We start from the raw sequence: 24,513 nt of genomic DNA on the forward strand, positions 1-24,513 counted from the left end.
CTCCGTGATAAAACTATAACGTTACGATGCCTATTTGACGTTATAAACCACCAACTTATATCTCTAATTCTGTGATAAAACTATAACGTTACCATGCCTATTTGACTTTATAAACCACGAACTTATATATCTAACTCCGTGATAAAACTATAACGTTACGATGCCTATTTGACTTTATAAACCACCAACTTATATATCTAATTTAATTTCGAGATTTTCATAACCTTTCTTGCTTTAGTTCAAGTTAATTTAGACAAACTGGGATGAATACATTGGCAGAGTGTTTTATGATGTTTTGTTAATGACATTGGATTAGCCGGGCCATTGGCTGTTTATGACGAACTTTTCACATTTGAATGTTTTGTTCACATGAAATACGACAGCAAATAATCCCCTAAGAAATCTGATAGCATCCAAGTTCTCAAATAAAGCACCATTATATTTCATAATAGAAAAAAATCTATCTTGGTGGAAATGTTTAAAATAACTCTTACATCCGTCTTTGGCCCGAAAAGATATAAGACTTTGGTAGACGTTTTTCTCTCTATGAAATAGATACCCATTATTGGGGAAATTTAAAAAAAGATGTTGCAATTTAGTTAAACTATATAGTAAGTTGATTCACGGAATTAGATTATGTTATCTGAGCCCTTGATTACGCAACCAATCATCAGAGAACACTTTTCCGGAAAAAAATCCTTTTTTGAGTTTAGATTACACCCTAATGACGTCAACAATAACAAATCCACGTGACCATCCACAAGCGAAGGGTAAGCGTCAGTAGTAGGGAGTCCTGCATTAGTCTAAATCCCGTACTATTATCCACAGAAGTATCAGACCCTAACAGAAACGTCGATTGCAGCACGAAGTGAACAGTTAACCAGGGATGGAAGTTCAGCACCTTGGATAACTGCTTAGGCTTTGCAATATATTATACATATTTTTACGGGAAAAGCTGTCACGCCGACCTGACACAACACGTAACTGGAACAATTTTGCCTGAGGATACACACTATCAACAGGTGTTTATCCCTAGACAGAAATGGCCACTGTTCCCAAAACACCCATACAGACGATCGTCTTCTTTGATCTAGAGGCGACGAGCCTGACAAGGCCACGAATCACTGAACTGTGTCTACTGTCTGTCCAACGCGAGGAGTTCCTGACGCGTAACGGCTCCCCAAGAGTAGTAAACAAACTGACTCTCTGTGTGGACCCACAGAAAGCTATCAGCCCAATAGCCAATAACATGACGGGTACGTGTACACCATCCAAATGAAACGTCCTTGCATATGTCGTTATAGTCATATATGTATATGTTTGAAATTCTTACTGTAAATTAAGAACAAGATGCCCATTCGCTCACATGGTATTAATCTCACACTTATAACCTTTAAAGTGGACCAAAACTCTGTATCTGTGTTGGTTCTGAGTTGACTTCAATTCTGAAGATATCACTCAGGGAGGGTATATGCCAGGGGCGTAGCTATAGGCCCATTGATATGTGTAAGCCCAGGCAAGGGGTATGGGGGCCGCCAAAGGCCCCACCGAGTCCAGGGCAGGTCCCTGGTGGGGGGCACAGGGAAAATGAGTTTTAAGATTTGACGAATCATTCAAATTGTTATCCGAGACAGTTATTTAAAGACATATTTTATTGTTTCACCTCAAGTGAATTTCTAGCCATTTGATTGGTTGGGAGAAAATTAAACAAAAATCTCTGTCACCCTCCGAAAATACATTGGTTTTAAGGGGCGCGGGTGATATTNGAATTAGATATGTCATTCATTAGCAGATGACAGTGAATATTGTCAACCCTTAAAACCCCATTGTCACCCGAGGTAAAGCCTCGGGTGACAATGGTTTTCTCGGGTTGACAATATTCACTGTCACCTGCTAATGAATGTCATATTTATATAGTGTCAAANAAACAAGATGTCATTATCGAGGTTTGCTGCCGTTTTCTTAGCTACAAAGACTTTTGGTGTAACAAATTAGATATGACATTCATTAGCAGGTGACGGTGAATATTGTCAACCCTCAAAAACCCATTGTCACCCGAGGCTGACAATGGTCACTTGCTAATGAATGTCATATTTATATAGTGTCAAATGCGCTGAAATGAAGAACATCACATAACTGATGTTGGCTATTATGTTTATTTTACACGTTGCCCAGTCAACATGTGATTTACAGCTTACAGCTAGAAATCCTAGAGATAAAAGACACTTTCCTTTTCTTTTGTGTTATGAAGGTCTGTACTAAGTTGTCCGTATTTATAGGAATTTCTCTGTGGACATATAGCATTACTAGCGAGGAAAGATGGTCTTGGTTTGTCTTGGTACTAGTCAGTAACAAATATAAAGTGAAACCGACTTCCGCTAAACTATAGTCACATATATAATAAATTACTATTCTAATCATGATTTTAGACATTGCTTATCAGACGCCTTTTGAGTACGTTAATAAAAGCAGCTCATAAAATCAAATGAATTAGTCCCACCCCCTCAAAAAAAAGGAGAAAAATATGTAATTAAAGTTATAAGTATATAAATCCCGACCAATCTACCCTATTTTTTCAGTCATGCTATAACCAGAAGTTTTTTTTCTATCTAACCAGTCTAAATACCATGACGGAAAAGGTCTGGGTCCCACTTTTTTTACAATAATGCTAATTCATATTTTCCCTGTAATAATGTATGAGAAGTCTTCATCAGATCATTTGATTCGAAAAATGAATTCTTTTAGTTTCTATCGACAATATCGTTAAAACCCAAAACTGTCTTAACTACATTGAAGGAAATTCAAATGTGTCCAGGCCCTGTCACTGAGACGGTGTCTTCAATAGATTGTGGACAACTTGTTCTGAATTGATTTCTTGCTGGGATTTAAATCCCATGTCAATGTACAATGGTCCTTGCTGGAGTATCTTTCTTGGATTTGGAGGGTCCAATCACGTGCTTTGCTGTGTGATACTTGGATTTGGAGGGTCCAAGCACGTGCTTTGCTGTGTGATACTTGGGCCTGCGGATGGACTTGTTAGATTATCAGCAATATTTGGATGTACCAGGTTTTTAGTAACATGATGTCATTTTTTGTTTTGTTTCAGTGGCTACTTTTTTGACAAATGGCACACAGATTTTTTATGTGTAAGCCCGGGCTTTGTTTTTTCTATGGATGCTATGCCCCTGTATGCTACACTAGTCAAAGTTTTGTAGTCTGTTCTTGAAATTTTCCAAATAATCCGCCAAAACACAATATTCATCTAAACTGTTCCAGTCCTTAATTGTTCTTGGATTTTTTTATTTTTAAATATTTAATTATATGTCACTCCTGTGACCTTGAAAGTCAAACAAGGACATTACTAGTAAATATAACACAATTTATAGCCCTTTATCCCAGCATCAACTTGTCATTAATTTAAACAAACTTGGTAGTCATTCATCCCAACCTTCTGCTGACCAAATATCATCACCCTAAACTATTTGGTTATTAAGAAGTTGTTTAAAGATTTTAACATGACTTTAAATATTTGCAAAGGTCATTCATTTGAACAAACTTGGTAGCCCTTATCCCAGCATTGTACTGGCCAAATATCATCACCCTAGGCTTCTTGGTTATTCAGAAGAAATTGTTAATTTTTTTAAACATATTTGACCCTGTGACCTTGAATATGGGTGATGTTAGTTAATTTAAACAAACTTGATAGCCCTTTACCCTGCACACAACTGGCAAAATATCATCACCCTAGCCTTTTTACAGAAGAAGTGTTTTTTTTAATTGGTCTATTACTGGAGAACAGGCTAGGTAGCTCAATTGATAGAGTGTCCATCAAGTCACATGCTCTATCATTGTCGCCGGCAAACAACCCAGTCCAGTTCAACTATTTATACAAAACAGGGGAACAGGGATATAGTACTACATGTATATATATATAATTGAGGTGGGGTTTTTTTAAAGTAAAAAGTTGATGCCGGCCAGACGCTGCGCCACGGCATAATAAATCTCAACAAGTCTTTAGCACTTTTATCTTGTCAAGGAGATTCTTCAGACTGTCAATTTGAAATATAAAATAATATATAATTATATAGATTATAAAAGCAGAAAAATTATCTTTACAGACGAAGAAATAATATAAAAAGAAAAAATCTCAACAACGAGTCTTTAGTACTTTTATCTTGTCAAGGAGATTCTTCAGACTGTTTATTTGAAATATAAAATAAAATATATCCTTCAAATAAACAGTCTGAAGAATTCCTTGATGAGATGAAAGTACTAAAGACTCTATATATAGATATGAAGAATAGTACTTTCTCTAGGCCTGTTTACATACATATTTCTCGACTTACAGTCCAAATTTCAAACACCTGTGGGACACTATTTTTCACCATTATTAGTGATTAATAGTTTGGGTTTCAACTTTCATATGATCAAAATATATAGTAAAATATAAGTTTTCTAAACAACTTCTAATTGAAACTGTTGAGTAATAAAAAAAAATACAATTTCCATTTTTGGAAACAGAAGCTTTTTTCTAGTTGTGGGAAGTTATAAATATTTGGAAAGTGAAACAATTGATGTAGAACAAGCTATGTAGGCTAGCTAGTATTTTACCAGGTGCATGACATAAGCAAGCTTTTTGTATCTATTTTTCAGGTCTGTACAATGACAGTCTGGAATCTCAAACACCATTTGACAATAAGGTAGTCGACATAATGGCTCATTTCCTGTCCAGACTACCACAGCCAGTCTGTCTGGTAGCACATTATGGACATGGCTTTGACTACCCACTTCTCAATGCAGAGTTGAAACGTGCCAAGTGTGAGCTGCCTTTGGATGTGGTGTGTGTTGACAGTCTGGAAGCTATCCGGGCCATAGACATGCAGACCCTGTATGAGCAGGAGCAGCAACGCATAGACATGCAAAACCAAAACAATTCCACACCAACACATCGGGGAATCCAGTCAGGTCAGGGTGTACAGCCAAGCAATTCCACACCAACACATCGGGGAATCCAGTCAGGTCAGGGTGTACAGCCAAACAATTCAACAACTCCTGAACTTCAGACACAACCCACACATACTGCCACTGTCAAGCAAGACACCATGCTTGCAAAACGCAAAGCAGATGCAGGAAGCATTGAACATGTCAGGAAAAGGCTTTTTACTGATTCAGACAAAGTAGCAAAAGAGGTTGAAAACAGTGAGGACAAAACTAAAGTAGAAATGGCTTGTTGTAAAGAAAAACAAACTGTGGAAGCCACAAGACAACTGGTACAAAATCTACATGAAATAAACCCAGAAACAGCTGTTGTACCAACACCTTCACGCGACACACCAGAACAGCCCAAGGCTCAGGAGGAACAGAATGTAGGACTGCAGTCTATAGCAGCGTCTTCAGTACTCGACTCCCAGCAAAGTGTCACGGACGACATGCTCATGGAAGCTGTTGAAAGTGTCGAGGCAGATGAGAACTTTGAAAAGGCTGGTACATCTATGACAAAATGTCCTCCTTCTGTCAGTAATGTGACTCTCAAACCTTCTACACAGAGAACCAGTCCTCCTCAGGCACACGTTATGTGTTCTAACAATGACAGCAATAGTGGTACAGGAAATGACAAAGCTGGTTTACCAGGGACAAGTGTCTCTGTGCCTGGAAACAGTGGGGTGTGTTTTACAGGAAATGTCAATGCTCAATTACCAGAGACAAGTGGCGTCCATGATGTCAAGTCAATAGATAGAGTCCCCAACAACGGCTTTCAGTCGGCGCAGCCATCAGCGGGTGATACAGTTAGATGTAAAACATCAATAGATCAGTTACACACACCTGTTAAATCTAGTAACAACAATGTAACACCTGTAACCACTGGCGTCAACAACAACAACAATTCAGTCACCAATCAGGACCACGTTACTCCCATGGTTCTGCCAAAATTGTCGTACAAACTAGAAGAGATATATTATCGTACTTTTGGTCAGAAACCACCTTTGTCTCATAATGCTGAGGACGATTGTATAACCTTGATGAAAGTTTGTAAAAAGAGGTGTCCTCAGTTCTTAGAGTGGGTTAACAAACACCAGGTGTTACTGTCTACTCTGCCTCCTATGTATTAAACAATTGTCTTGTAACCAAGTGGGTATATGTACCAACAACAGATGTCACCTATGTACAGAGCAGGTACATGTCCTCTACCTGGAGACCCTAAACCATACAGTGTGGGTAGATTAAAGACCAACACCTGTGTCGCTGTCTAACCCATCACCTATGTACAGAGCAGGTACATGTCCTCTACCTGGAGACCCTAAACCGTACAGTGTGGGTAGATCAAAGACCAACACTAGGTGTCGCTGTCTAGCCCATCACCTATGTATTGGATATCTGTAATCAGTCTAAGACTGAATTAACAGTGCAGTGGATAGACCAACACCAGGTCTCACCTTTGACTTATGTATTGATTGGTCGTCCTCGATTTGCAGATCTTGAACCATACCATGGGTAGACCAACATCGGGTATCCTTATTTAGTGTGTTACTGATGTATTGAATAAATGTGGGTAGACCAACATCACGTATCCCTATTTAGTATGTTACTGATGTATTGAATAAATGTGGGTAGACCAACATCACGTATCCCTATTTAGCATGCTACTGATGTATTGAATAAATGTGGGTAGACCAACGTCAGGTATCCCTATCTAGTATGTTACTGATGTATTGTATAAATGTGGGTAGACCATCATCAGGTATCGCTATCTAGTATGTTACTGATGTATTGAATAAATGTGGGTAGACCATCATCAGGTATCGCTATCTAGTATGTTACTGATGTATTGAATAAATGTGGGTAGTCCATCATCAGGTATCGCTATCTTGAATGTTACTGATGTATTGATTAAATGTGGGTAGACCAACGTCAGGTATCCCTATTTAGTATGTTACTGATGTATTGAATAAATGTGGGTAGACCAACATCGGGTGTCATATATCTGGTGGGAAGTAGATTTGAGACCGTGTAGTTTATATAGAGCTGTGACAGATAACTGTTTAATATGTATGGAAACTTTGGACCAATATATATATACTTGTTGTCTGTTACATGTTAGTAGTTTTTTTTTACCATATTGAAGTTTATTTGTTTTGTCTTTATATATAATATATTTATGATATTACTATACATAAGTTAACATACTTCACCTTATTCACAAACAACTTCTGTGGCAGGTATTCACAAACAACTTCTGTGGCAGGTATTCACAAACAACTTCTGTGGCAGGTATTCACCCTAAACCTCCATATCTTGATCTCACGATTGATCAGGAGTTAAGATTGTTTTTAAATCTCTGTGTGTATTATATTTTGATCTTTATATTTTTGAAAAAGTATTTGAAGGGTTTTTAAATGTCTATTTGGCTAATAATATGATTGTGTTCCAGATTTAGAACGCATATGTAGTTATTTAAATTCAGAGCATTTATATTGAGACATTGTGAAGGGCAGTCTATCATTATGATGGTCTCCTTCTGTAATCTTTTAACAATGTTTACAATACACACTTTGTACAACTGGTTATTTTTTATTAATTACATCCAACCCAATCTTGATATTTTGCAGGTATATTCATGAGAACCAAGATATTGAGCCTATCATTAATGTATATTGTTGAGAGTAAATACAATGTTTCATTGTAATACAAATGTAAACAGTTTATTACCTGTTACCCTTGTTTGATGGAGTAAGTGCAGTGTAGTACATGTTTATAAACATTGTTGAGTTTAACCATTCTACAAAGCAGCAATATAGTATAGATATTATTGCATTAAGCTGTTTTATCACTATGCAATGTGTAGTATCAGACCTTCTACCCAGTGAATATAGTATATATGTGTAATATATCTTGTTGAATTTTACTGTTTTATTACTATGTAATTTAGTATAAAGACTTTTAGGAGTCTTGGAAACATCAAACATATTTTGAATATTTTTAAAGTTGTATTATCATCGTTGATAGTTTCAAGAAACCTATATTGTCCTGAATTCTAGAAATGTTTGTGTAATGTTCTGTATCACTGTTGTAGATTAGTTTAGTTACAGATTCCTGTAGGTGTTTACTTGAGAACCTAGCTGTTATACATTATATACAGCCATACAAGTACATATGGTTGGTATGGGGAGGTTCCAGGACTCAGACCGAGTAGTTTACATATAAATATACAGCTATACATAGTATAATAGCTTTGATGGGGATTTTTGTCACCGATTTATTTTTTTGACCGTTTACCACTGAATAATACCACTTTAACATCAGCTAAAAATTTGAAAATATTAAACTTACGAAGTGAAGTCTCTAATGGGAGGGCAAAATTCATTTAACAGCTACAAGGCAAAACTTTAGCTACAGCCAGAATTGGATCATCAAATTGAAATTATCTCAGTGTTAAAACTGCCCTCCAAATTCTCCACAGAAGTTATTATTATAATTCAGTTATTAGTAAAGTCCAAGGTTACTTTCTGAATTGATAAATATACAGTGTACCATAACTCTGGCCGTGCCATATGTACTAGTGTTTTAACAGGTGCTTGATATTAGATCATTGTGATAGCGCTGATGGACGCAGACATCCTTTATTAGATAATTATATAATCATACATGCTTGTTTTTTTTGGTAATATTTTGTATGATTTTTCTTCAGAACTTTATCATTGTTGTGTATAACATATATAAAAAGTAAGTATTTACATGTTCATTACTAAATATATACATGTCATCTAATAACATTTTAATTGTTTATTGATATTATTTTTTATGATATTTGTTCAGAATTTTATCATTTTAAAAACACAAATATTTACATGTTTATTACGAAATATATACATGTACCACCTTTAAAGATTTTAACCATAGCTATATTTAGACCTTAACATCTTTTACCTTCTGTGGAAACCGTAGCCAGTACTTCTACATTTTAGTGAATTTATTATAGTCTAGTCAATCTTATGTGAATGTCTGGATCCTATTGACCATATTTTGAAAACATTTATATGATTTTAAGAAATAGAAATAAATGAGTTGATACTATTCAGTGTGCGAGTCCTTTGTTCTGTAACTTTCACACCAACATGTACAAGTTCTTCAGTGTGCGAGTGTTCTGTAACTTTCACACCAACATGTACAAGTTCTTCAGTGTGCGAGTGTTCTGTAACTTTCACACCAACATGTACAAGTATTTTGTTCTGTAACACACCAACATGTACAAGAATTTTGTCCTGTAACACACCAACATGTACAAGTATTTCAGTGTGCTAGTGTCCTGTACCTTTCACACCAACATGTACAAGTATTTCAGTGTGCAAGTGTTCTGTAACACACCAACATGTACAAGTATTTTGGTCTGTAACACACCAACATGTACAAGTATTTTGGTCTGTAACACACCAACATGTACAAGTATTTTGCTCTGTAACACACCAACATGTACAAGTATTTTGCTCTGTAACACACCAACATGTACAAGTATTTTGGTCTGTAACACACCAACATGTACAAGTATTTTGCTCTGTAACACACCAACATGTACAAGTATTTTGTCCTGTAACACACCAACATGTACAAGTATTTCAGTGTGCTAGTGTCCTGTACCTTTCACACCAACATGTACAAGTATTTCAGTGTGCTAGTGTCCTGTACCTTTCACACCAACATGTACAAGTATTTCAGTGTGCGAGTCCCTTGTTCTGTAACTTTCACACCAACATGTACAAGAATTTTGTTCTGTAACACACCAACATGTACAAGTATTGTGTTCTGTAACACACCAACATGTACAAGTATTGTGTTCTGTAACACACCAACATGTACAAGTATTGTGTTCTGTAACACACCAACATGTACAAGTATTTCGTTCTGTAACTTTCACACCAACATGTACAAGTTCTTCAGTGTGCGAGTGTTCTGTAACTTTCACACCAACATGTACAAGAATTTTGTTCTGTAACACACCAACATGTACAAGTATTGTGTTCTGTAACACACCAACATGTACAAGTATTTCGTTCTGTAACTATCACACCAACATGTACAAGTATTTCGTTCTGTAACTTTCACACCAACATGTACAAGAATTTTGTTCTGTAACACACCAACATGTACAAGTATTTTGGTCTGTAACACACCAACATGTACAAGTATTTTGTCCTGTAACACACCAACATGTACAAGTATTTCAGTGTGCAAGTGTTCTGTAACACACCAACATGTACAAGTATTGTGTTCTGTAACACACCAACATGTACAAGTATTTCGTTCTGTAACTTTCACACCAACATGTACAAGTATTTTGCCTTTTCACAGTCATGGAAATCATTACTCTGAAACATAGTTTGTCATGTTTGTCTGTATGCCGAGGTTTGACAGATCAGAAGGGTTTTGCTAGACGAAGCAGTGTTGTCATTAAAGCTATGACAGGTTTCATTGTACATGTGATAAAAGCCACCTAGCTTTGTGTGAGAGGGAGTTAACCTTTAGCACAATAGTGAGAGCCACAGGCTGAGAAACCTAGGGGGGGGATCACCGACACCAGTGAAAGTAGTACGAAGTAATTTACATAATTTTTGTCGTATTACAAAATGCTGTCTGTAACCTTCAAAAGTGGGGATTATTGTGACAGGTTTTAATTGTACACTTGATCACAATCTCAACCTGACTAATCTCTGCTCCGATGATTGATTAAAGGTCAAAAAGACAAAATTACTTATTTTGACCCCAATAATAGGTTAAAGGTCATACAGACAACCTCACTTATCCCAGCTCGAATGATGGTTAAAGGTGAAGTTAGTGTTTCAGCCCAAGAATGTCAGAGCTCAGCTCCAGGGCTGCAATTCAGATACAGGAGGTCAGCAACATGATTTGGGGCATTCAGCCTCGACTTGTGGAAGTCAGCAGCAAATAATAACCCAACACAGGAGTTTGCATCTCATCCTAAGCTAGCAGAATCTCAACACAGGAAGTCAGCACCTGGAGATCAGGTCCTAAGAAATAAGTACTTCAGTCCCAGGAGGTCAGCACCAGGGGACTAGAACCTCAACAGCTGCTCATCTGCAGGTCAATGGCTGGCGGTCGGTTCCTCTGTCTTAAGCAAGAGATAAGCATCTCAGTTCAAGGTCAGCACCTAAATCCCAGGAAGTTGGTTCTTCAGCCCAAGAGGTCAGCACAAGGTGACCTCAACACCAGGTGATTAGAACCTCAATCCCAGGTCAGGAGCCTAGTGTTTTAACCCTAAGAAGTCAGCACTCCAGCACCAGGAGTATAGCACCTCTTTAACACAAAGTGATAAGAACCTCAACACCAGGTCAGGAGCCTAGTGTTTTAACCCTAAGAAGTCAGCACTCCAGCACCAGGAGTATAGCACCTCTTTAACACAAAGTGATAAGAACCTGAACACCAGGTCAGGAGCCTAGAGTTTTAACCCTAAGAAGTCAGCACTCCAGCACCAGAAGTATAGCACCTCTTTAGCACCAGGCGATCAGAACCTCTTCAGCACAAGGTCAGGAGCCTAGAGTTTTAACCCGAAGAAGTCGGCACTCCAGCACCAGGAGTATAGCACCTCTTTAGCACCAGGTGATCAGAACCTCAACACCAGGTCAGGAGCCTAGAGTTTTAACCCGAAGAAGTCGGCACTCCAGCACCAGGAGTATAGCACCTCTTTAGCACCAGGCGATCAGAACCTCTTCAGCACCAGGTCAGGAGCCTAGTGTTTTAACCCTAAGAAGTTGGCACTCCAGCACCAGAAGTATAGCACCTCTTTATCACCTGGTTATCAGAACCTCAACACCAGGATGCCGGGAGTATTGAACAAATCTATGTGAGAACACAACACAAAACAGCTCTATTTTGTTAAAAAGTTTGTTTTAATTTTTCATTTTGTGCTTTGTTTTTCCTTTTAGATTCTTTTTGAACTTTGATAAGGCATCTGATCCAAGACCACTCCCAAACTCTGACACTGCTGTTCTCTTGAACTTTAACCTGTAGCAGATGAAAACAATTAACATCAGTTTAATTGACAAGGTATTATATTTATTATGATATACACTTGATTAATAATTTCAAACGGAAGATTTATTTGCTATCCATGAATCTGCTTTACTGACAGAATTAATTTAATATGAAACAGTACCTTTTATACAAATACAGGATTGACGTCCAAATCAACACTATATCTGTCATGCTGCACATATTTTTATTTGTTTCTCATTTTAGCAGAATCAATGGAACAACCAAGTATAAGCCTCAATCAAACTACTACACCACCCCTGACACAATATTGTTGATCTCTATATATGACTTTACCAGCTTCAGTAATTGCTACAAAATCCCTGTGACCTTGTTGACCCTATATGACCCTTACTAACCTCAGTGAAGCTTTGACCCTGTAACCCTGGTGACCCCATGTGACCAGAGTCTGTAGCCTACTTTGCCTTGTCTATTTGGCTCAGTGACATTTAACGTAGTACCTATAGCTACATTGTCTTGTTATTTTGACCTTGTTATGTTGTGACCCTGTTATGTTGTGACCCTGTGACTTTTTTATGATCAGTCTCTATATCTAAACAGCCTTGTCCTTGTTATGGCCCTGTTACCACCTGACCCTGTAACCTAGTGACCTTGTTATGTTGTGACCCTGTGACTTTTTTACTTGTCCTTGTTGAAGCCCTGTTACCACATGCCCTGTAACTTTGTGATCCTGAGACCTCTGAATGACTCGCCTTTTTAACTTATTCACCCCTGAAATTTTATAATGCACTATTCCAGTTTTTGAATTGGAAGAGTTCAAATGCGTCTTCAGGGGTGAACGAGTTAATTACAGTACTTTGCCTTGTAGCCCCTGTGACCTTGTAATATTGTGATCCTATGACATCATCAGCTTGAGATGCTATGACCCCTTTTAACCAATCTCTATACCTTGCCATGTCATTTAGACCATGTATTCCTGTTGACCCTGAAGTATGTACAGCCTATCTTGCCTTAACACCTTTGACCCCACACCATGTTGAACCCAGTATAACCTGTTTATAAGCTTACCTTGCCTTGTCACCTTTGACCCTATACCAAGTTGACCTCAGTATGACCTACCTTGACTTGTCCTGGTGTCCCTGTTTATCACGGTGTGCCTTCCCGGCCGGTCGTTTGATCTTTGATGGTGATTCTCTCAGACCAAAACTTTTAGCAAGGTGGCCCAGGTGAAGGTGTTTTATGTGAAATATAGATTTCAGCTCTGATGGGTAGGTAGCGTAGGCTTTCACAAACGACTGAAACCCTGCAAATAGACAGTTCAGTGTCACTCCCTGTTTATCTTCTGATAGGACAAGACATATCATATGACCACATGATGGGGTGACTAACTAATTTGTCAGAGGCTAAGGTGAAAGATGATTAACAGTTTCATAAATTCTCTTGTTTCTTTACTGACACACTACTTCACTTTTTGTTCCCAGATATGAAACATATTTTCTTACAAAAAAATAAAAAATAAAAAAATCATTTGTTACTGACTTGAAGGAATCTTCATCATACTGAATCATTAAGTTTAATGCCTTGTGGAGTCGGTATAAGTGACCTTGAGCCGTATTAAGTAAGGTTAATTACAGTTTGGTTGTGTTACCTTTTACAGCTAAATCTGTTTTCTGTGGGCTACCATTGGTGTACTCTTCCACACACATCTGTAAGTACGTTGCTGCTTCCTCACTAGTTCTTGGTAGCTCCCTCTGGTGGAGAAACAAACAACAGAATAGATCCAAGGAGGTCACAAATAAGTAGAATACTGGTATATTATACGGCACTGATTATATAATAACAGTACATATACACATCAATATTAATACATGTACCATGTTTTGTTCTTAGGTTCCTATGTGGGCACCAATCTTACAGAGGTCATTACATGTTTATGCTTCCACAAGCAGTTGAACTGGGGACCGCTGATTTACTAGTCTTGCACTCTACAGAATGAGCTAGACATTCTCCCTAGCCTAGTCGCAAGGAAGTGGCTAGTATTTTGTACCTGGGTGACAACTACACTAAGTACCAGTAACTTTGACATTTCCCCCTGGTATGTTGTGACAATGCTAATCTACCACATATATAGTGTTGAAGTATTTTGTTTTTTGTCATTAGAGCTGAAGCAATGAGGACCACTAACCTGGTTGTCACCTCCTTGTATGTCTGTCACCACACCTAGTAACCTGTCCAGTACACTCACCACTAACCTGGTTGTCACCTCCTTCTATGTCTGTCACCACACTTAGTAAACTGTCCAGTACACTCACTACTAACCTGGTTGTCACCTCCTTGTATGTCTGTCACCACCCCTAGTAACCTGTCCAGTACACTCACCACTAACCTGGCTGTTGCCTCCTTGTATGTCTGTCACCACACTTAGTAACCTGTCCAGTACATTCACTACTAACCTGGTTGTCACCTCCTTTTATATCTGTCACCACACTTAGTAAACTGTCCAGCACACTCACCACTAACCTGGCTGTCGCATCCTTGTATGTCTGTCACCACACTTAGTAAACTGTCCAGTACACTCACCACTAACCTGGCTGTCGCATCCTTGTATGTCTGTCACCACACTTAGTAAACTGTCCAGTACACTCTCCACTAACCTGGTTGTCACCTCCTTGTATGTCAGTCACCACACTTAGTAAACTGTCCAGTACATTCACCACTAACCTGGTTGTTGCCTCCTTGTATGTCTGTCACCACACTTAGTAAACTGTCCAGAACTCTGTTCATCTGCAGCTCCTCTAGGCTAGACAAATCAAAACAACACATTAATGTGATGTACATTACCACATTTCTAGGCTAGCCAAATCAAAACAACACATTAGTGAGATGTACATAACCACATTTCTAGGCTAGCCAAATCAAAACAACACGTTAGTGAGATGTACATTACCACATTTCTAGGCTAGCCAAATCAAACCAACACATTAGTGAGATGGACATTACCACATTTCTAGGCTAGCCAAATCAAAACAACACATTAGTGAGATGTACATTACCACATTCCTAGGCTAGACAAATCAAAACAACATATTAGTGAGATGTACATTACCACATTTCTAGGCTAGACAAATCAAAACAACACATTAGTCAGACTACATTTTAAGTAGAATAAATAGTGCACCTCTGGGAGAGGAAAATGGCTTAGAGCATAAGCAAAGAGTATATTTACCTAATTTTGTTTTGGTTGAGGCGAGGGACATATTCCACCTCTGAGGGCATCAGGAAGAGCAGTGAGTGTCCCAGATTGCCTGCGCGGGCCGTTCGGCCGATCCTATGGACATAATCACTGGTTGACCCTGGGGGTGTGTACTGCACAATCCATCGTACATTTGGTAGGTCAAGGCCACGACAGGCCACATCCTACAAAAGAAACAAGTGTCACAGCTACAGCACTCTCATCATAACTAATAGTGGCATCACACATAACCATACAAACTCTACTACAAACTGTCTTTCAATGATATCTTAATTAGTTTTAGCAAGGCAAGGGTAGAGCCAACGCCGTGGTTTTCTTAATGGTGGAATAACTTGATCCTTTGCTCCTCGTCTGGATACCCGAAAGTATGCAGGGGATTGAGTAAAAGTGAGAACATCATAAAATAGGTTCAATCACAACAGGCGAAGGAGCAATAACTTATACTTGTAGTTTACTTGTAGTTTATAAGAAGTGTCGACCGGTTTCGCCCCACAGTGGGCTTCTTCAGGATGTTAATTAGTTTTAGATACATGTATTTATGTTTTAGATACATGTATTTATGTTTTAGATACATGTATTTATGTTTTAGATACATGTATTTATGTTTTAGATACATGTATTTAAGTTTTAGATACATGTATTTAAGTTTTAGATACATGTATTTATGTTTTAAATTCCTACTGTATACCGGGACCTTTTCGCTAGGTCAAACTTCGGCCCTTCCACGGTAAAATCCATATTCCCCCAGTTTTACTATGTCCTTCACATTTTATTTCTACATTGTATGTATATTATGTTGTTTCCTGATGTTTGCTGAAATGATAAATTTGCCCTCAATGCGTAAGGCAAAAAAGGTGAAAATAAAAATGCAGGAACATTTCCTGGTTTACAATATTACAAGTCTAGTTTTGTATTATTCCTACTGCTAATGATAATGTCTTTAACCTGAACATGTTTTCAGAGAAGAATTTGTGTTATTAGATTAGATTTGATGATAGGGATAGCATACATAACTTGGCATAGAATTTCTGGCAACTGAATCGACCAGATAAAAAAGACATTTAACTGTTGACATTCTGCTCTGTTGGTTCCATTCAATCCAGATGGATTAGTCCCAGCCTACTGACAAATTATCTGGTGGAACACTGCCATCCTTTTAGGGGGAATCATGTGGTCTTGGTCAATTAAAGCCCTAGTTTTATGTGCTGTTTGAATGACTCATAATAACTTTGCTTTGTTTCCAATCTGGCCAGCTCAAGTATATACATGTATATAAACCAATGTAATACATCGATCTACTTTGATTATTAATAGATACACGTCTCAATTAAATAATTTTTAATAAAAAGCAACATTGGAGTTGTTAAGAACCACTGGTAGCAAGCAAAGGTATATACATATGACAACAAGAAATTGGGGGCCCATATATGTTAGCTGGTACTTACTGTGCAAAATAAGATTCCAGACTTTGCTTTCGAAAAATTCTGGTACACACTGGCACGATCCTAGGGATGAACAAGGATATACAGGTAAATCAATGCTCATTGGACATTTGTTTGATCACTTGTGAGTAAATTCAACAGAATCAAATCAAATTGTATACAATATCAAAGACGAGTACAGTATGTGATATTGTGTGAGATAAGGAAGGTACAAACCTTCTGTGCCATTTCTCCATGCAGCCTGAAGAAATCCAGATTATCTGTTTCCACCTTCTTTTTGCTATGGTCTAGATCAAGGTCTGCAAGAACATCAGGCACAGAGTTACCTCCCCCAAAGAAGTGATGGAATACAGCGTAATGGAACTCGACTGAACCCTGGGTTGGCAGGAACACCAGCATCTTACCAGTTTTCTGTTTCATCTAGTAACACAACTCACAGATAAAGCAACAAGGTCAGCACAACAATAGCACACCTGGCAATGATGGAAGGATACTGATATAACAACAGCACATGTACTTATAACAAAAAGGGCAAGACAATGATAAAATGAAACTAGGCTCAGTTAACAGGAAGTAATTCTTACAGGGAGTGATGCTTACCTTACACTTTTGTGCAATGTGACCTGCCTCAGTTTACCGGGAGTGATGCTTACCGTACACTTTTGTGCAATGTGACCAGTCTCACCTTACATACAGGGAGTGATGCTTACCTTACACTTTTGTGCAATGTGACCTGCCTCAGTTTACACGGAGTGATGTTTACCTTACACTTTTGTGCAATGTGACCCGTCTCAGTTTACAGGGAGTGATGCTTACCTTACACTTTTGTGCAATGTGACCAGCCTCAGTTTACAGGGAGTGATGCTTACCTTACACCTCTGTAGAATGTGACCAGCCTCAGTTTACAGGGCGTGATGCTTACCTTACACTTTTACACAATGTGACGAGCCTCAGTTTACAGGGAGTGATGCTTACCTTACACCTCTGTAGAATGTGACCAGCCTCAGTTTACAGGGCGTGATGCTTACCTTACACTTTTACACAATGTGACGAGCCTCAGTTTACAGGGAGTGATGCTTACCTTACACCTCTGTACAATGTGACCTGCCTCAGTTTACAGGGAGTGATGCTTACCTTACACCTCTGTACAATGTAACCAGCCTCAGTTTACAGGGAGTGATGCTTACCTTACACTTTTACACAATGTGACGAGCCTCAGTTTACAGGGAGTGATGCTTACCTTACGCTTTTGTACAATGTAACCAGTCTCATTTTACATACAACGAGTGATGCTTACCTTACACTTTTGTACAATAAATGCTGCCAATGTGACAAGCCTTAGTTTACAGGGAGTGATAATGAAGTGTTGTTTAAGATTCTCTGGAACACTGAAAGACACAGTATCTGCTGATGTTTCTGACGACTCTTCTGTCTTGATGGTCTGGTTGGTCTCCGTAGTGACGTCCGACTGGGACAGATCAACACGGACAGGATCTGTTAGAGAGATTCCGGCCATCTTCTGTACTCCTACAAACATACATATCTTAAATCGTGACAAAATCTGATAATAGTTTTGAACAAGCAAACTTGTGGAGTTTATATCCCCCGCTTGCAGGACATATTGTAGGTAAACATTATTGAGGTTAGGTTTAAACATGTGAGTATCGTGCTGTTGAGACATAATGTATAGCCTGAAACTCGAAGAAAAAAAAGCCTTATACAGAAGTTAGCCTTTTTATTGAACATGTAGGTATTACCGTGTTAATTAATCGTTTAATCCATCAGAATTTACTAACCTCATTTATTATCTGTAAATATGCACAAATAACATTGATTGGCAAACTTAGCATGAGTCAGATGTGCATACGGAATTTGGATGAAATATCTGCACAATATCTACAGCAATTATCACATGAAAACCAAAGAGTGCCTGAGAATGGTGGAAAGACAGAGGAACACAAACATTGTCACTAAGTTTGAAGACAATAGAATAATATTTGCTAGAGTAAATGAACAGAAAAGGCAAATAATGACGATTTTTGTTATTCAAGGGGCCATAACTCCGCCAAATAAAGTCCACTGAAAGTGGTCATCGATAATCACGGTAAAGGGAGATAAACCTTTCACCAATATATAGTTAGACAGGTGGAGACTTACCCTCCGATAGTGTGGCTGACAACAACACAGTCTGCCTTGGTTTGGTATCAGACTTTATCAGTTCCTGTGATAGCTGAGCTGATCGGGCCATGTTTAGGGAGTTGATTATCTGAGCTATATCCTTTTCATATCCCATGTCCAGCATCCTGACAAACAAACACATTTTTATTTTACACTTTCCAATATTAATGAAATTTTAGATGTTAAAAAGACAAGATACAGAACATTACTGAACCAATGGGATAAAACAGTCAGGGTGTTGTTCTGGTTGTGTCAAAATTAAGTTTTGTCTGGGTTTAAATTGAACTCAAATTTCCACACTGGAGAGGGTTGTTTTCTCCCACATTTTCACCAAAACTTTGGTCAAAATTGACAACAAACTTTCAAAAGCAGCACCAAATATAGAGAACTTTGTAAATGAGGTTACATTTCAACAGAAGAAACAAATATCAACCATTAAATATTTGATATCAAAATAAGATCTGCATCATTCTAAGAGACTGAGTGGTTAGCTGACATGCTATAAAAAATGTATGAGAAAATCTCTGGACAAAAAATCAAATACTGAAATGAACAAAGGGCAATAACTTTTGCAAAAATTGTCGTATCAAAATTCTTTAAAGGGAGACACAACTTCATATCATGATTATAATGTATAAATTAGTTTCAAAGAGATCAGTTGAAAAATGTAGGAGGAGATTGCCGGACAAACAAAAGTTTACGCTGGACGGACGGATGGACAACCCCATACCAGAAAAACAAATAGAAATCAGTAAAGGGGCTGAATTCCCTTAAAAACAAGAAAAGGCGTAAAACTCCCAAGTGTAATGATTACATTTGTGAAGTTTTCACGCAAGTTCAATTTAAACTGATGGAGTTGGGTAGACAATATTCTGCTTATAATTTAGTAATTGAGACTCTGATAAAAATAGTAAAATCAAACAGTAAGCACAGGTGCACAGCTACAGAAAGTGGTGACTACATAGGTGGTGTCTCATTGTCTTAGTTAAGTAAAGAAACTGTGAGCGAGCCAAGTAATAAAAAATCCTCAAACAGTAAAGGAGGAGTTGTACTTAAGGACTTCCCACCCTTCGTAATACACATGTTTTTCTTGTCGTATTTTCGTGTCGTCATTTCCGTATTGCGTATGTGTAATCACACGTACTTCAGAAATAAATCGTATGATACAAAGACATTAATTAGTTCATGGGAAGACACTGACATACGATCAGACGACTTCAAGAAGGTTGTATATGAGGCGCATGGAATGCAGACTGATGTGTTTTGATTACCAACCTCACCTGTACGTATCACGTGCTAACAGTAGTTCACAAGCTCTTGGTCGCTACGCAATTGTTGTCGAGCGAGTCACGCTCTGTCAGATAAATCGTTTCACAAATGCAATTACAATAACTCTGTGAAAATAGTGGTTTGTAAAATATCAAGATCCCTATAAATTGCAGGTGAATGTGCGTGCACGTGATAACGGCAGCCATGCGATAGCCTATGGTTACCTATGTACCTGACATGTTAATATACAATGCATAAGTGGGCTATGGAATGATGTCCAAAGAGTACATGATTGAGAGTAATTTTGTTCCATAAAAGAACAGTAAATTGACAATTAAATATAGTAATTTAATTCATTTTCGTCATTTTTGGTATATTAAAGAAAATAAGTGTCATTGTAAAAATTCTATCCCTCTCCAAAAAGGTCCGATTTTTTTCAAGGTAGACAACTCTCATCAGGATCAAAATTATTGTGAAATATTTGTAGGATTGATTAGCAATGTTTCTTTTCATTATTTTATTGTTGCAATAGTTTTGAACAATATCACACCATCAAAAAATATGAAAGTGTTGAATTTGACAAAAAATCATTTTTTCTGTATTTTTTTACAAAAAAAATCCCCAGTTTATCGGAATGATTAGATTTTCATAAAATCACCTCTACATAGGGATGTGACCATTATGTGAAACTTTCATTGAATTCTGCTGGCTAATTGTGAAAGGGTGGAGCCTCCTTAAAGGTTTCTGGAGCAGAACATTTCAAGGGTAAAACATTCAAGGGCCATAACTCCAGGGAATGGTCGTACAAGGTGTATCACAAACTCCTTACTTCATGCACATCTACAAAGAATGTAGTTTCACTGTGCCAAGTAACAAAGAATGTAGTTTCACTGTGCCAAGTACCAAAGAATGTAGTTTCACTGTGCCAAGTAACAAATTCCAACAAACCGTAAAGGAGGAATATCTAGAGCAAAACGTTTCAAGGGCCATTACTCCAGAAAAATAGTTGAATCGCAAATTATTTCTTCATTCACATCTACATATGATGCAGTTTCACTGTGTCAAGTTACAAACAATTCCAACAATGTGCTAAGGAGGAAGGGGTTGTTATAATGTTTTGAAAGAGAAAAAACCCATCAAAAACAAGTACTGATAGCTTTATCTCTAAGTCCAGCCTCTGTACTGATGTACCTACCTGTCAGCCTTGTCTATATCATGCCTATGTACTGATGTACCTACCTGTCAGCCCTGTCTATATCCAGCCTCTGTACTGACAAATTTACCTGTCAGCCTGGTTTATATCCAGCCTCTGTACTGATGTACCCACCTGTCAGCCTTGTCTATATCCAGCCACTGTACTGATGTACCTACTTGTCAGCTTTGTCTAAATCCAGCCTCTGTACTGATGTACCTGCCTGTCAGCCTTGTCTATACCCAGCCTCTGTACTGATATACCTACCTGTCAGCCTTGTCTATATCATGCCTCTGTACTGATGTACCTACCTGTCAGTCTTGTCTATATCCAGCCTCTGTACTGATGTCCCTCCCTGTCAGCCTTGTCTATATCCAGCCACTGTACTGACACAGTTACCTGTCGGCCTGGTCTATATTCAGCCTCTGTACTGACACGATTACCTGTCAGCCTGGTTTATATCCAGCCTCTGTACTGACGTACCTACCTGTCAGCCTTGTCTATACCCAGCCTCTGTACTGATATACCTACCTGTCAGCTTTGTCTATATCCAGCCACTGTACTGACACAGTTACCTGTCGGCCTGGTCTATATTCAGCCTCTGTACTGACACGATTACCTGTCAGCCTGGTTTATATCCAGCCTCTGTACTGATATACCTGCCTGTCAGCCTTGTCTATACCCAGCCACTGTACTGACACAATTACCTGTCGGCCTGGTCTATATCCAGCCTCTGTACTGACATGCCTACCTGTCAGCCTTGTCTATATCATGCCTATGTACTGCTGTACCTACCTGTGAGCCTTGTCTATATCCAGCCTCTGTACTGATACAATTACCTGTCAGCCTGGTTTATATCCAGCCTCTGTACTGATGTAATGTACCTACCTGTCAGCCTGGTCTATATCCAGCCTCTGTACTGACAAATTTACCTGTCAGCCTGGTTTATATCCAGCCTCTGTACTGACGTACCTACCTGTCAGCCTTGTCTATATCATGCCTATGTACTGATGTACCTACCTGTCAGCCTTATCTATATCCAGCCACTGTACTGATATACCTACTTGTCAGCCTTGTCTATATTCAGCCTCTGTACTGATGTACCTACCTTTCAGCCTGGTCTATATCCAGCCTCTGTACTGACATGCCTACCTGTCAGCCTTGTCTATATCATGCCTATGTACTGATGTACCTACCTGTCAGCCATGTCTATATCCAGCCGCTGTACTGATGTACCTACCTGTCAGCCCTGTCTATATCCAGCCTCTGTACTGATATACCTACCTGTCAGCCTTGTCTATATCATGCCTATGTACTGATGTACCTACCTGTCAGCCTTGTCTATATCCAGCCACTGTACTGACACAATTACCTGTCGGCCTGGTCTATATTCAGCCTCTGTACTGACACAATTACCTGTCAGCCTGGTTTATATCCAGCCTCTGTACTGATGTACCTACCTGTCAGCCTTGTCTATATCATGCCTATGTACTGATGTACCTACCTGTGAGCCTTGTCTATATCCAGCCTCTGTACTGATGTACCTACCTGTCAGCCTGGTCTATATCCAGTTTCGTACTGATGTACCTACCTCTCAGCCTTGTCTATATCCAGCCTCTGTACTGATGTACCTACCTGTCAGCCTTGTCTATATCCAGCCTCTGTACTGATGTACCTACCTGTGAGCCTGGTCTATATCCATCCTCTGAACTGATATACCTACATGTCAGTCTTGTCTATATCCAGCCTCTGTACTGATGTACCTACCTGTCAGCCTGGTCTATATCCGGTTTCGTACTGATGTACCTACCTCTCAGCCTTGTCTATATCCAGCCTCTGTACTGATGTACCTACCTGTCAGCCTTGTCTATATCCAGCCACTGTACTGACACAATTACCTGTCAGCCTAGTCTATATCCAGCCTCTGTACTGACACAATTACTTGTCAGCCTTGTTTATATCCAGCCTCTGTACTGATGTACCTACATGTCAGCCTTGTCTATATCCAGCCTCTGTATNTAGAAAAGTATCCAGACAAACCTTGCTAATCAGCACAGTAAGTCAGTTCCCGCAAAGAATGTTGGTATAAACTCATTTTTAGACTTTTGCTCGTCAGGATTTTTATTGTTTATGTTTCATTTTTCCTGCATTTCTTCATCTTTGAAATCAAAGTGTTCGATTCTCGATATACATATTCTCTACACCCTTGAAATACTGTATACAATGTACTGGGAATGTTTTGGCCACAGTTTAACTGTATACAATGTACTGGGAATGTTTTGGCCACAGTTTAACTGTATACAATGTACTGGGAATGTTTTGGCCACAGTTTAACTGTATACAATGTACTGGGAATGTTTTGGCCACAGTTTAACTGTATACAATGNCTGGTCTATATCCATCCTCTGTACTGATATACCTACATGTCAGCCTTGTCTATATCCAGCCTCTGTACTGATGTACCTACCTGTCAGCCTTGTCTATATCCAGCCCCTGTACTATTGTACTTACCTGTCAGCCTTGTCTATAACCAGCCTCTGTACTGATGTACATACCTGTCAGCCTTGTTTATATCCAGCCTCTGTACTGACACAATTACCTGTCAGCCTCGTCTATATCCAGCCTCTGTACTGATGTACCTACCTGTCAGCCTCATCTAAAACCAGCCACTTTATTTGCCGCAGGCTTAGGCAGTTAGTACTCCTTATATGGTCAATCAGACGTCCTGGTGTACACACTAAGATGTTGATACCCTTCCTCAATCTGTAATACAAAATTGACATCACTCATCTATCAGTAATGTAACAAATAAAATCCTGAACATGTATTTAATCCATCAAATTCGTTCATTATTTCATTATTTCAAGTGCATGTAAAATTATGTACCTTGCTTTTTCTGCTTTCCGTTTTTCTCCACCAATGATACATCCTGGCACAATCCATCGAAATGGCTACAAAGCAAACACAGGAGATATAACTTCAATCTTCAATGTTATAACAAACACAATACGATTGTTAGGTTACAGAAAAGTATCCAGACACTATACGATTGTTAGGTTACAGAAAAGTATCCAGACACTATACGATTGTTAGGTTACAGAAAAGTATCCAGACACTATACGATTGTTAGGTTACAGAAAAGTATCCAGACACTATACGATTGTTAGGTTACAGAA

The 24,513-nt window shown here is 38.6% G+C and overlaps 2 protein-coding genes across 3 annotated transcripts in view; one reads left to right on the top strand and one right to left on the bottom strand.

Moving 5' to 3' along the window:
• The first annotated feature begins 760 nt into the window (after window positions 1-760).
• Window positions 761-6,852, top strand: LOC110449460. Of its 2 annotated transcripts, XM_021496337.1 has the most exons (3): window positions 761-1,256; window positions 4,654-4,965; window positions 5,020-6,852. In XM_021496337.1, the coding sequence occupies exons 1-3, from the start codon at window positions 1,043-1,045 to the stop codon at window positions 6,108-6,110; spliced, it is 1,617 nt and encodes a 538-aa protein (XP_021352012.1). In that variant the 5' UTR covers window positions 761-1,042; the 3' UTR covers window positions 6,111-6,852. The 2 variants fall into 2 exon arrangements, with proteins under 2 accessions (XP_021352012.1, XP_021352011.1); XM_021496336.1 differs by having other exon boundaries at window positions 4,654-6,852.
• Window positions 6,853-11,881: 5,029 nt separating this feature from the next.
• LOC110449462 (probable ATP-dependent RNA helicase DDX31) overlaps window positions 11,882-24,513 on the bottom strand; it is a 20,609-nt gene continuing 7,977 nt past the window's right edge. The window contains exons 7-17 of the mRNA XM_021496338.1: window positions 24,224-24,288; window positions 23,981-24,100; window positions 18,856-19,001; window positions 17,996-18,225; window positions 16,915-17,118; window positions 16,702-16,761; window positions 15,230-15,420; window positions 14,725-14,803; window positions 13,652-13,754; window positions 13,123-13,306; window positions 11,882-12,015 (exon numbers count right to left, since the gene is read on the bottom strand). Of these exons, the coding sequence (XP_021352013.1) occupies window positions 11,901-12,015; window positions 13,123-13,306; window positions 13,652-13,754; window positions 14,725-14,803; window positions 15,230-15,420; window positions 16,702-16,761; window positions 16,915-17,118; window positions 17,996-18,225; window positions 18,856-19,001; window positions 23,981-24,100; window positions 24,224-24,288 (1,497 nt within the window). The 3' untranslated portion in view covers window positions 11,882-11,900. The remainder of the gene's footprint in view (window positions 12,016-13,122; window positions 13,307-13,651; window positions 13,755-14,724; window positions 14,804-15,229; window positions 15,421-16,701; window positions 16,762-16,914; window positions 17,119-17,995; window positions 18,226-18,855; window positions 19,002-23,980; window positions 24,101-24,223; window positions 24,289-24,513) is intronic.

The sequence above is a fragment of the Mizuhopecten yessoensis genome, unplaced genomic scaffold, assembly GCF_002113885.1.
Source record: "Mizuhopecten yessoensis strain PY_sf001 unplaced genomic scaffold, ASM211388v2 scaffold4623, whole genome shotgun sequence".
NCBI classification, from domain to species: domain Eukaryota; kingdom Metazoa; phylum Mollusca; class Bivalvia; order Pectinida; family Pectinidae; genus Mizuhopecten; species Mizuhopecten yessoensis.

Bases quoted from the DNA above. Each gene is read 5' to 3' on its own strand.
- LOC110449460 (XM_021496336.1), top strand. From the start codon at position 1,043: ATGGCCACTGTTCCCAAAACACCCATACAGACGATCGTCTTCTTTGAT. The intron at 1,257-4,653 runs GTACGTGTACAC...TCTATTTTTCAG, and splicing joins AATAGCCAATAACATGACGG to GTCTGTACAATGACAGTCTG.